The 14,311-nt window shown below is 42.2% G+C and overlaps 1 protein-coding gene across 1 annotated transcript; it reads left to right on the top strand.

Moving 5' to 3' along the window:
- Positions 1-100: 100 nt before the first annotated feature.
- LOC148352072 (hepatic sodium/bile acid cotransporter-like) lies at positions 101-13,634 on the top strand. Its single transcript, XM_088354291.1, has 7 exons — positions 101-189; positions 282-415; positions 4,037-4,441; positions 6,155-6,359; positions 10,001-10,179; positions 12,460-12,659; positions 12,742-13,634. The coding sequence occupies exons 3-7, from the start codon at positions 4,080-4,082 to the stop codon at positions 12,846-12,848; spliced, it is 1,053 nt and encodes a 350-aa protein (XP_088210417.1). The 5' UTR covers positions 101-189; positions 282-415; positions 4,037-4,079; the 3' UTR covers positions 12,849-13,634.
- The last annotated feature ends 677 nt before the right edge of the window (positions 13,635-14,311 follow it).

Below are 14,311 nucleotides of genomic sequence, written 5' to 3'. Positions count from 1 at the left end.
AAGACAAAAGTAGACGTCTTCTGCCAAATCGCCTCGTGGTTGCATAACAAAAAATGGGGCCTCTGTTTGCACATGCACGGCCTTTTAGGGGGTACAGTACATCGCATTCCAGGTTGGGGACCAACGCTAAGTATCTCCATGAAGTTCTAATTAACTCCAAATTGCCTCATGCAGAGTTTCCAAGCTTGGGTAGATATTTCGTGAAAATCGCTGCGGAACCAAAGCAAACCATCTGCGTTACGGCGTTCAATTTGAAAAACGGGTTTGTGTGCCCTTTGCAGTCTGCAGCAGCGCCACCATGTTGCTATGGAGCCACAAGTCAGGGGAGGGTGGGCTACAGTCCGGACACGAAACAAGAGGAGCTGACCAGAGGAAAGCGTGGAGGGATGCAGACCAGAAAAGTTGCAGTCAGAAGGTAAGAAACAGTCCTTTTTTTAAAAAATCTTATTTACTGTTGACTACTTTAAAGCCCTACTCTGAAATCCTAGGCAAGGCAAGTTTATTTGTACAGCCCAATTCATACACAAGGCAATTCAAAGTGCTTTACAGAAATGGCTAAGAGACAGGTTAAAAACACACAATTACAGTTAAAACATAGAAGAGAAGACGTTGAAAATTTAAAATGTGGTTTTTAAAATGCATTAAAACCACAGATAAAACATAATAAAATCAATGAATTAAAATAGTGCAGATCAATGTTTCCTTTAAGCTGCGCGCGTGCGCAATCACGCACATTCTCAGCGCACAAGAAAATCTATCCAGCGCAATGTTCCCTTTAAGCTGCGTGGTGCGCAATTACCCAGAGCTTTTCCACGCACAAGAAAATCTAGCCAGCTCACAAAAATCAGGGCTCGAAATTGCTTAAGTCAAATTTACAGTGCACGAAGGTAAAAATACAAGGGTTCCCCTGACGTTGTGTTCTAAATGTGGTTTTTTGAAGTCAAGGTCGAAGTAGAACAAAGTTGAGTAAAGTCAGTAGAGTTTTTCAAGAACCGGCTTCTTCGGTTCGGCTCACAAAAAGGAACCGGCTCTTTCGGGTCCTAAACGGCTCTTCAGGTTGTTTTTGCTTCTTACATCCCTATATGACCAAATATTATGTAAGGGGGAATAGAACAAAAAAGAAAAAAATACCAAAATGAAAAATTTGTGAAAAGCTGAGGAAAAAAAAGAAACAAAAGGAAGAGAAAAAAGAAGGAAAAATTCAGAAAAACCCAGACAAAAAGAAAATAAAGAAACAAAGGAAAAAAAAAGTAAATAGAGAACAAAAAGAAAAAAGTAACAGCTAGGAAAAAATAAACACAATGAGATTTGTTTAAAGGAATTGAAAGAAATAGAAAAACAGGGAAAAAGAAGAAAAAGTGTGTTGCATTCAAACAATTTCCAATTATACCAAGTCAATCTCGTTGCCAACATTGTACTTCCACTAAAAATGTGATTAAATACAGTTGTGTATCGTGCAACCGACAAAATAAGCCCCCCAAAATGTTAGTATTATGCGACAAAAGATACCAGGAAAAAAAAGAAATGGAAATCTTGTGAAAAAATTGTTGTAAAAACAAATGCCGTTTGCAGATCCGTACAACCTTTGCAATAATACATGAGTCAATTAATTCAAAAGTGAATTTTTTTTTTTGCATTGCCAGAAACTCAGCAAGATGTAACTTGATGTCAAGTTTTGGACATGTTTGATAATGACTTAGTTGCCACACATGGGATTGCTGTTGCTCACTGTTGTTTCAAGCGTTGCTCACCGACTTTGTGTGAACGCTCAGATCCGTGGAAAATTACAGGGAACATTGCTGATGACACTTTCTCTGGGTTTTTGTGGGCCAAAGACAATGACTTCAGTCTTGTCTGAGTTTAGTTGGAGAGAGTTGTTTTGCATCTACACAGTGATCTGTTGGAGGCAGTGACAGAGTGAGTTCACGGGCCCATGTCCTCCTGCTGTCAGCGAGATGTAAATCTGAGTGTCATCTGCATAGTTATGGTAGGACATGTTATTACCGCGTATTAACTGGCCCAGGGGCAGCAGGTAAAGATTGAACCCTAAATCAACTTAAACCCTGTAAGACCCAGATATAGATTTTTTAAATATTTCTTTGGAACCCCTTGGTATTATAGGAAGCGTTTCGAATGGAAAATAAAATAATTCTTTAACAAACCCTTCTTTCTAAAGTGTTATCAGAACGTTATTATGCTTAATTACCGTTAATTCCGGACTATAAGCCGCTACTTTTTTCCCGAACCTTCAACCCTGCGGCTTATTCAGTGAGGCGGCCAATTTATGAAATTTTTCTAACAGCCGCCAGCGGCGCTCGAGTACAAAATGTAGGATTTAGACCGGTGGAATATATGCGCCGAGGAAGACTGCAACTTCTCAGCTTGTGCACAAATTAAATTAGTGTAGCCATATCCTCATCATGCAAATAGCAAAAAGAAAGGCCCATGACGTAGCTTTCAAGCTAAAAGAAAACGAGAAGTCCGATAAAGAAGGAAACAGAGCTACTGCAAGTAAACTTCACTTTGCGATCGTGTTGCTAGCGTGTTTTTGAATAAGGGAGCGTGGGACGACGTCTATATGACAAAATCTCTTTCCCATACTGGGGAAGATGACTTTGATGACGTCATTTATAAGGAAGAAGATGAAGACGGTTTACCTTGATTTCTACAAGTACCGTAATTTTTTTTAACTGACCCGTTTACTCTGTTGCGAGCGTGTTGATAGTAGCGTTTTGCTACCCTTCACAGGCACGGTTTGGGATGAAAGATATAATATAATTATTAAAGCTTTGAAAACTCTCTTGTACCGTCTTTCTTTGTAAATATGTGTAACCATGTATAATATGTATTTGCAACTGTATATTTTTGTAATGTATTTATCTTGGACACTTATTCTGATAAGTCTTGTACTGACCAATTAAAAAAAAAGGGGCGTAACAGACGCTGGGGATGACGGAAAGTGGGGACCGGTAAAGGTGATTGTTTGTGGACACGGCAGACAAAAGTGGATATGTATTTTTCCCACCCTTACGTTTGGAAATATACACTTTTTTTCCTTGTATTAGTTTCAACGGGTACCCGGACTCTGCAGGTCTGCATCAAACCTTAAGTACCGGTATCATTTTCCGTTCATTCTGCCGGCTGTGGTTGTTGAACTGAATACATTATGATCAGTTAAAATCGCGGGACTCAAAGTAGGGTTTGGGTTAATTTTGTGATTGTGTTGCAAGTTTTGGCGTGGGCGTACGCGGCTTATATACAGGTGCGGCTTGTGTAAGTACAAAAGCGGTTATCCTATTAAAATGTGGTGGGTGCGGCTTATAATCAGGTGCGCTCTATAGTCTGGAATTTACGGTATATATGATGAATCCAGTCCAAGGTAGCAAAGTTTGCAGAAGTTGTGGGCCAGGGCTTCTATACAAATTTCCCAACCAGAATAATTGTGAGTCCTATCGATGGCACCCAATGACTATGTTTATGTAAAGAAAGTCATCAAGAAAAAACATGGCTACCCCTTTTTTGAAGAAAATACAATTGTTGTAATTTCTCAATGCCGGCTTAAAACCGTAACTCGAAACGCCTAATCTACTTTGAAACCTTACTTCCAAACGCAAAATCTTTGAAAACCTTTCTTTGAAACCGCAAAACAGGTCAGGTAACAGGCAGGCAGAACGGGGCGAAGTCAGGTCCGGAAACAGGTTGCCAACGAAGATCAGGCAGAGAAAAGCAGGGCAGGAACAGAGTTGGACGAAAAGGCTTACTGAGCTGGTGGCAACAGTTTGCATAACGATCTGACGGCTTCCAAGAGGAAGCCGGGGGTTTGAAAAGAGAGCATCAGCCAATCAGTTGTCCAGGCTGTTGGCGCCAATTAAGCAGTCGCAGGTGCTCACTATCGGTAATCACGACATTAGGACCGGATGGAATTCTCTTATCTGAAAGGTCCTCTCGCGGCCTTCCATGCAAGTTCAAAATCAATTGATGTCTTCTCTCCTTATTCTGAGTGTCTTCTTAAGTTGAACTTTGCAATGTTTTTCAGGTGAAGCCCACACAATCCGAGTCGGATCTCATCCAGCTCCGCTATGAACGCGACGGAAGTCCTCAAGGAGGGCCTCACGTTTGCTAACGCTAGCGTTCTGGATATCCCGCCCACCCTCAACAAGGCCATCAACACCTTCACCGTCATCATGCTCTTCATCACCATGATATCCCTCGGTTGTACTATGGAGATCTCCAAAATCAAAAGCCATCTTCTCAAACCGCGGGGAGTGGCCATTGCCATGGCGACCCAGTTCGGCATCATGCCCTTGACGGCGTTTGCGCTCGCCAAATCGCTGAAGATGGATTCCATCAAAGCCGTGACGGTTCTCATATGCGGATGCTGCCCAGGAGGAAATTTATCAAACATCTTCACCTTGGCCATCAAGGGGGACATGAACCTCAGGTATTCCAATTAGAATGCTAATCGTCTTTACTGGGGGCAGCACGGCTGCGCCGTGGTTAGCTCGTGTGCGGCACAGTTCTCAGGTCATGAGATCGAACCTCCTGTGTGGAGTTTGCATGTTCTCCCCGTGCTTGCATGGGTTTCCTCCGGGCACTCCGGTTTCCTCCCACATTCCAAAAACATGCATGTCAGGTCAATTGGCCGGTCCAAAATGTCCCTAAGTGTGAAATTTGTGAATTTTTTTTTGTGTGCCCTGCGACTGGCTGGCTACCAGTTCGGGGTGTCCCCTGCCCACTGCCCGAGGATGGCTGAGATGGGCTCCAGCACCCCGCAACCCTACTGAGGATAAGAGATGCAGATAATGGATGGATAGTCTTTATTGGCATCGACTACACCTTAATGTTCATAGTTTAATAAGGGGTCGGAGCCGACAAACAGATGGGAATCAGAACAGGAGAGAGTCACGGTCGAAAGGCTTGCCTAGCGTAAGCTGAGGTTCGCAGACGGACTGACAACCGGTGACAGGAAGACGGGGGTATAAAAAGTGCGTCCGAGGCAGTTGGCGCCAAAGGAGAAGGCTCAGGTGCCTCGTATCAGTAACTCATGACAGATATAATGCAAAAACATGTTTTATTTTCTCCAATTTTGCATGTTTTTGAATTTGGGTATCCTTTTAACTGTCTCTGGGCTCTGTTGTGGATTTCCCATCTTTCTTTTATCCACAAACGCCATCTGAACCGACCCCTTTAGCCCCTCCCATAAGGGTCCCATAGGGAGCCATTACCACCCTAAACAGACACTGCACAAAAAACTGAAAAACTCTTGCAAAAACACTACCTCATACGAACGTAAAATGGTACTCATGTCTATGTTTCTTGCACATGTTGACTGCATGTTTACTGCTCACCTAGCACAATGTTGACCATTTTTTTGCACTATGATGACTATTTTTGCACCAAATGCATAATTGCACAAACCCTTACGATACCAACTGTATTACGATACCAAACTGTATGTGACATCCTACATGCCAACATTTCTTGTGTTAATCTCATCTCATCTTATCTCATTAGCCGTACCGCTTATCCTCATTAGGGTCGCGGGGGGGCTGGAGCCCATCCCAACCATCTCCGGGCAGTGGGCAGGGGACACCCTCAACTGGTCGCCAGCCAATCGCAGGGCACACAGGGACAGACAACTCGCTCGCTCATTCACACCTAGGGACAATTTGGACCGGCCAATTCACCTGAAATGCATGTTTTTTGGAACGTGGGAGGAAACCGGAGTGCCCGGAGGAAACCCACGCAAGCACGGGGAGAAGTTACAAACTCCGCACAGGAAGTCTGGAGCTGGATTGGAACCCACGCAGGAGGTTACCATGACATGAACTGTGCCGCACAAGCGCTAACCACTGCGCCGCCGTGCTGCCCCTTCTCGTGTTAATATTGTGTAAATTATAACTATAACCTTATCCACCTTGTTTTATAACCTCATCTTCTCTGTTCCTTTACCTTCTTGGCTTTTTTACCTCACTGTGAATGTGTGAAACTGGAGTGTCATGCCCAATTTCGTTGTCACAATATGTTAACCCATTTTGTAACAATGACAATAAAGGTATATTCTATTCTATTTTATTCTTAAGCGGGGCAATGGGTGCGCAAGTTGCTCGGCCATTTCCCTCTGTGATGTTTTTTTGTCTTTTCCTCCCTTTAGTATTGTGATGACCACATGCTCCTGCATTGCAGCCCTGGGTTTGATGCCCCTACTGCTTTTGATCTACTGCCAAGGCTTCAACGGCCTAGAGAATGCGGTGCCCTATGTGGGCATCCTCACCGCTCTCACCTTCACTCTGGTGCCATGCGGCATTGGCATCCTACTCAATCACTACAGACCAAAATACACACCGCTGGTCCTCAAAGTAAGCTCACTTGTTTTTCATTATCTCAGAGCAATGGATGTTTTTCCTCTGCCGGATGTTTTTGTAATTGAGTTATCAATACCAATGGAAAATCTTAACAACAGAGAACAAAATATCCCCACATGTTTGATAATTAAAGCCATGTTTTCAAACAGGAACATTTACAATGTGATATATTTAATTGAATTTCTTCCCCTACCCAACAGAGTTGTGAACATTGGAAAATGTTATATTACGACACAATATGCCAGGTTTTGGATTAGTGCCGCTTTGGTGTTTGTGTTTTCTCTGAAAAAGTGACTCAATTGCGACACAAATGAAGCATAATATTCGGAAAAACGTAGCTCTTGCAGTAATGCGATGCTTGATTCCAGGTAAAAAACTACCAATAATTTGACAAAATATGACACAAGTGCGACACAATAAGTATGATAAATTACACTATTCGCTTTGTAAATGCTGGTCTGCTAGTGATCCCAAGAGCCAAGAAGAAATCGCATGTTCGAGAGCGTTCTCCATTCGGGCCCCGGTGCTGTGGAATGCTCTTCCCTATGAGATTCAATCTGCAACCTCAGTGGAACTGTTCAAATCTAGGCTTAAAACACACTATAGCCCAGCGGTGGCGAACAAGTTTGACACAGAGAGCCAAAAATTTTAACTGTGAGAGTCAAAGAGTCCCACCACGCACTGACCTGCCATGACAGACAGACAGACACACACAATTAAAAACATATTATTTCCCATAACACACTCCTCTCCTTACAATACAACAAGTATTGTTCTTGTGTTGATTTCAAGAAAAGTGTCCACCCTCAACACACACACAAAAAAAACATGAAACAAGGCAAAGAGCCAAATTATATAGAAAATATGATGAGGCCCGAGAGCCACGTGTTCGCCACTCCTGCTATAGCGTATGATATTTCATGTTCACAATATCTGTTTATTATTTGTTATTGCAACATTTGTTTCAGCCTGGTCCCTTCTAAAGGTTTCTTCATTTATTTCAGATTCAGATTCAGATTCAGATCTACTTTATTGTCATTCTAGTACACGTGTATACAGAACGAAATTTCGATACATCTGACCCGCACAGTTTGCTCGAATGTACAGATATAAGTAAAAGTTGTATTGTATTATGGCTACGTATAGTATTTTACCATAGTGCCGATAGTGCAAGAGGAGTAGCTAAACAGATGTGCAAAATGGGCATTCAGGTTAACAAGTCAGGTAAACAGTAACATTAACACTGTAACAATAACGCTGTAAGTACAATAGTGCAGAGAGCAAATGTGCAAGGAGTGGCAAGCTATAAAGAACTGCCAGTAGTGCAAAAAGTCAGATTAGCAGCTGTTTAGATTTAGGTTAACTATATGTTAGATTGACCATTTAACAGTCTAATGGCCAGGGGGACTAGACTACTGCGGAACCTGGTGGTCCTGCACCGCACACTGCAGTACCTCTTCCCAGAGGATAGCAGAGTGAACAGTCCATGATGGGGGTGAGAGGGGTCCCCGATAATGTTCTTAGCATGGGACAGGCAGCGCTTCGGGCCAATGTCCTGAATGGAGGGAAGTGTAGTCCCGATTATTTTCTCTGCTGTCCTCGTTACCCTCCTCACACTACCCCAGTCGGTAGCGCTGCAGCCTCCACACCACACAGAGATACAGCTGGTCAGGATACTCTCTATGGTGCCCCTGTAGAATGTGATGAGGGAGGGTGGGGGCAGGTGGGCTCTCCTCATTTCATGTTGAGGTTTTGAGTTTTTCCTTTCCCTCATGTAGGTTTTAGATCAGGGGATGGAGTAACAATAGTCTGTGGTTTGCAATAATCTGTGGTCTGTGCAGCCCTTTGAGACTTCTTGTGATTAAGGGCTATACAAACAAACATGATTTGATGATAAGTGACATATTGTCACAAATAAATTTGTGTTGCAGTAATTACTATTTTGTCGTGCTCAATGTTCCTATGACAACGACAAAAGTGTGTAGGCAAATAAAAATAAAATCTCAATATTCTGACAACCTAATCTATTTCGCATTGTTTAAGATTCGTCACATTCAGTTGCCCTGTAAACATAGCAACAACTACGAATATTTATGGGATATGACAAAAATCAACTCACAACAAAACAAACAGCACCTCATTCAAAGCCATAGTTTTTAATAATTCTGTAATTAAGCTGACAACTACAAAATAACAGGGATCCTACGACTTAAAGAATGTTCAATTCAAGACTCTAAGACTTTTTAATGACTTTTGAAATCTTATTTAAGACCAAGTCGACCTATAAAACCTGGAAACCATTTTTATAAAAGCAGCCTGACCTACAAGATAATTTCCGTGTAGGAATCTATGGTACCTGAGTTATAAACATTAAAATAATACAATATTAAATGCTACTCTGTGATAAACAGTTACCGTATTTTCCGCACTATAAGGCGCACCTAAAATCTGTTTAAAAAAAAAAAAAAGCTGACTGTGCGCCCTATAATCCGGTGCGCCTTATATATGGATCAATATTGAATTGCAAGGTCTCGGAATAAGAGAAGCAGCCACCGACTCCATTTTTCGCGTAGAAGAAGTGCGCTGTGCATACTGGGAAATATTAAACAACGATTCTCTTTGATTTGTGCGTTTGGATAAGGACTCCTATTAAGAAACACGCTTACAACGCAGAGTTTAAACTCAAGGCGATCAGTCACGCAGTAGAACACGGAAATGGAGCAGCAGCAATTCGAACACTGCAGAAGAAGAATTCGAGGGATTCGTAGATGAGGAGCTGATAGAGTGAGCTTTATGTTTTTCTTTTGTGTGTTTACGTTTTAAATTTTACAGTTATTATGTTATTGCTTTATTGTTATTGTTTTGCACTTGTTGTTTTTCCACATTACGAGTGACACTATATTGCGATTGCACTAACGTTTAATTTACCATAACAGTATCAGACGGTATTTTGCGTGTTGACTAAATGGAGGAAAAGTAAAATGTTATGCCAGCTGTTGTTCAAAAATGTTAAAGATGTGTCACGAAAATGCTTTACCTCAGAGAAAATAATAAAACAGCTGTTTATTCATTTTGGGAGTGAATGGAGTTGTGGAAGGCTTGTTTGTTATCTATTAATAAAGTTTGACTGACCTATCTGACTGTTTTGTTGACATTCCCTTTAGCGCGGCACCATCTAATGGTTGCATAACGTAACTACAGCCTCTACTGTAGCGCCTTATAATGCGGTGCGCCTTATGTATGGAAAAAGTTTTAAAATACATCACTCATGGAAGGTGCGCCTTATAACACGGTGCGCCTTATAGTGCGGAAAATACGGTATTTTATTTACTTTTGGTGCAGCACCTAGTGGGCATTTGTGGTAAAGCTTTAAGTTGGTTGAGGTCTTATCTAACTGGCAGGACTCTGGGTGTAAGCCTTGCTGGTTTTGAATCTTCCCCCGTTCCTCTATCTTTAGGCGTTCCACAGGGCTCAATAATAGGACCACCCCTTTTCTCTTGCCCAAGGACAGCTGTGATGGGCTCCAGCACCCCCGCGACCCTACTGAGGATAAGCAGTGCAGATAATGGGTGGATGAATGGAATGACGACAACTACCCAAAAAAAAATCACTAACATCTTTCATCTAATCAACAGTCCGGCCTGAGCATTCTGATCATCTCCAGCATCATCGTCTTCTCTTTGTCTGGTGTGGCGGTCAAAGATATGCTGTGGATGATCCTGATCCCCGATGTTGTTGCCGTGGCGGCCCTGATGCCTCTCATAGGATTCGTCCTGGGATACCTCATATCTGCCATATGCAAACTTAGTCCAAAGTAAGTACTTGACAGTTCTTGACTTCTGTTCAATCCAGGATTTGTGACCACTGTCTCTGATTACCTGGTTACCAATCTCTCAGATGCTGTTGTTCAGAACCGTAATTTGTTTTTTAAATGTCAGAGATTGTACATAAACTTCCTCCTGAAGGACAGTCCTTTTCAATTCTTGTAAATCCCCTGATTATGGTGTCTCTACTCTATAGAGTTTTTACATTATGATGTGGAATACGATGTTTTTTCGGACTATTGTTACCGCATTTTCTGCACCATACGACATCAACAACAAATTATTAAGCGCAGTAATAAAATAATAATAGAATTTTGTGTGTTACGTCTCTAAGATACCTGTAAGCTATTGCTACACATCATTTTCATTGCCTATCGGTAGCCTAGATGGTAGGGCGCCTGCTCCGAGACTGGGAGGTCGCTGGTTCAAGCCTCTGCCGAGTCATACCTAGGACTTACAACATTGGTACCCATTGCCTCCCTGCTTGGCGCTCGGCATTAAGGGTTGGAATTGGGGGGTTTGGTTAAACTCACCTAATGACTCCCAACACAGCAGTTGGGTCTAAAAACCCGGCGCCGATCGAAGGCGACGAGTCACGCCGATAGCTTCACGTGACAAAATAATTTCCGGTAAAAATCATGTGGATGGTTGATACTGGCTGAATAATAATAAAATACAAAAAATATCTGCTCTTTGTTTCTGTCACGGTATCATGAAAATGTCAATATGCTATTGGCTGAACTGTTTCCCACAATATTTTCTCTCTTCTTGTTCATTTCAGAGTCTCGCCTAAAAACATACAAAATTCGTTGCGGTGTTTGTTGAATGCCTTTGTAAGTTACGTGAATCATACGTCTCTAAGAAGCTTGTCTGCTATAGATCGACGTCACATTAAATGCTGGTCTGCTATTGGTTTGTGTAATGGCATTCAGAATCTTGGGTAAAAAACTTGAACTTGTTTAGCTATGGGTTTGAATACTTATAGTGAGGGTGAAGTAAGAACATGATAACCATGGAAACGAGGCTTGCAATTATCAAGAAATGAAGAAGGTAGATGTAACGTAAACGTCGCTAACGATTATAGCCATAACCAATCAAAAAACAGGACAATTATTAAGAATAATTAAGCGATAAAGCAACAAACTCTCCTACGGGCATGACAATCTTCGCAAGTCAAAGTTTTAAAATCAGTTCTGCATCCACTTACCAACTCCACTGTACCAGCTCAAGTCACGTGAATGGTAATAAATGGTCTTCATTTATATAGTGCTTTTCAAGTCAATGAAGACCTCCCGAAGTGCTTTACAATGTACTTCACACTTACCAAAGGAAGATAAAATGTGATTTTTCGTCTACATGAATATCTCATCTCATTAGCTGCACCGCTTATCCTCAGTAGGGTCGCGGGAATGCTGGAGCCCATCCCAGCAATCATCGGGCAGTGGGCAGGGGACACCCTAAACGTGTTGCCAGCCAATCGCAGGGCACAAAGGGACAGACAACTCGCTCACTCATTCACACCTAGGGACAATTTGGACCGGCCAATTCACCTGAAATGCATGTTTTTGGAATGTGGGAGGAAACCGGAGTGCCCGGAGGAAACCCATGCAAGCACGGGAAGAACATACAAACTCCGCACAGGAAGTCTGGAGCTGGATTTGAACCCACGCAGGAGGTTCCCATGACTTAAACTGTGCCGCACATGCGCTAACCACTGCGCTGCCGTGCTGCCTTACATGAATATCTATGCATGTTTTTCAATCATATACACGTATATTACATGTATATAGTACTTACTCTGTGGTTACTAATGAGTAATATGTATATTCATTTCATATGTTTTTACCTGGGGCAATGGGGGTTGGAAATACATTACCAGGGGCGGCAGTATCTCAGGTGGTAAAACTCTTGTCTTGGGATCAAGAGGTTGAAGGTTTGATTCCCGGCTCCTCCGTGTTATATGTCGGAGTGTCCTTGGGCAAGACACTGAATCCCTAATGATAAGCAGGTAGTTGCCTTGCATGGCTGACTACTTTTTGGTGTGTGAGTGTGTGTGTGAATGGGTAAGTGTGAAGCACATTGTAAAGCGCTTTGGGAGGTCTTCATTGACATGGAAAGCACTATATAAATGCAGATCAGACTCCTTAACATCGTTTTTTATCCACCGCCATACCACCATTTCCCCTCAGAACGAATTAACCACATATCCCGGGGTCTTCTGTACCCGTGTCACACTAAGCAAGTAAACTCAAAACAATCAATGGGTCCAGATGCAGCAGGACGGTCTCTATGGAAACAGGCTGTCAAAACATCCAGCTGTGTTTGACCATCTTGAAGGTGGCCTTTCCCCCAGAAACCATCGGACCCATGTTCCTCTTCCCTTTACTTTACTACACGTTCCAGTGCGCCGAGGCCCTTCTCATGACGCTGTGCTTCAGATGTTACCGAATGCTCAAGTCGCCAGCCGAAGGTAAATAATGTCGCAGCTGCATGTGTTTTTGTGGGGAATGAAGGACAGTCGGAGCAATTTGTTATTTGTTTCCGTTTTACAGAAGCACGAGTATTTACCAACGTCCACGTGATACAAGAGGAGGTGAAACCGGCGCAGAGTTTGAGCAACTTGGAGGAAAACAACCAACAGGATCAAATCAAATCATGAACTTCTTTTTACTTTATTTTTGAAACATTTTATCACGTTAAAGTGGGATTGAAAAATACTGTCCCCCTTTCATCGCAGATTTTGTACTCGCAGTCCTGCTCTTTTGCAATGTTTCATGCAGCTCATAAATACCTTTTTTCTCTTTCTTCTGTTTATTTTGGATTCCACTGTTGCGCTATTTATCTTGACAGAGTTTCAAAAGAAGGCGGAAGACAGGAAGTTCAGTATTTCAACACAGCATATTTGTATTTGGTGTTATTCCAATATCACCATTTTCGATCCTGGTTTTTAGAGCTACAGAGTCTGTAGGGCAGGGGTCGGGAACCTTTTTGATCCAAAGAGACATAAAAACAATAATACTTAGATTTTTTTAAAAGACTATCCTAAAAAAAAAAATTTTTAAGACAAAAATATATTTTTAAGACGAAATACAACAAAACTGCCAAACTTGCTCTCCAGACAAAAGCTAATTCTTCAGGGCATTTTATTCCACTGTGTGACGTTAGGTTATGTGAGAAAATCTAGGAAATAATAATGATGACAAAGCCTGTGTCTTCTATCAATGTAAATATACCACTCAAAATTGGAAGATGTGCTCGCAGCAATAGTTGACCAGAGATAATGGATGGCGGGCGCACGGGGACTGTTTTTAATTTTAGGCAGAAAGAACATTAAAAAAAAGTCCTAAAGCATGACATAAATTTGCTTTCTTGGCCCCCTTTCTCAGCAGTATTCGACCAGGGATAATGGATTGCGACCAAAACAGTGCATTTCATTAAAAAAAAAAAAAAAGATTCTGCCAGTTCCCAACAGCAGGAACAGGGGATAATGGCATTGTGGACGCAAGAGTGCAGTCAATTTCAGAAATAATGTCAAGAAGAAGCCACTCATGACCCCAGCCTCAGCAATAGTCAACTGGAGATAATGGATCGCAGACAAAATATTCATTATGGGTGAGCCATGATGGCGCTTCAGCGGTTCAATCTGAAGAAAATGCGGGATGCCGATCCCTGCTCTCAACAACAGTCGACCGAGGATAATGGATGGTGGCCACAACTGTGAATTTCAGTTTAAGCTGGCCAAAATGGCAGGGCTCCCTACAAAAGGGCCTTCTAGCAGATAATAGATTGAGGCTGCATGAGTGCAGTCCCTTTTAGGCCAATGTAACAAAAAACAACAACAAAAAAGCCGCCAGGCCTGAAAAAAGTGCGCTCGGCTGGTCCCCGATCAAAAGAATATTGGAGTGGGAATAATGGACCGCGGCCGCAGAGTACAGTTAAATTTAGCCATTAGTCATGTTAAACGTGCGGTCTGCTGGTCCCTGCACTCAGTATGCGATTGGGGATATTGGATCGCTTCAGGTTCCTAAACTGAAAAAAAAATCCGTGCTGAGATTGTGCATCCAGCACACAGACACCAAAGCTAGATTTCTTTTGATCAATATTGATTAAAATCAGTTTTTT

This window comes from Urocampus carinirostris, chromosome 15, assembly GCF_059441175.1.
Source record: "Urocampus carinirostris isolate Australia breed hairy pipefish chromosome 15, RoL_Ucar_1.0, whole genome shotgun sequence".
In the NCBI taxonomy this organism is placed as follows: Eukaryota; Metazoa; Chordata; class Actinopteri; order Syngnathiformes; family Syngnathidae; genus Urocampus; species Urocampus carinirostris.
The sequence above is the reverse complement of the archived record's forward strand: the minus strand, read 5'-3'. Positions and strand labels throughout refer to the sequence as shown.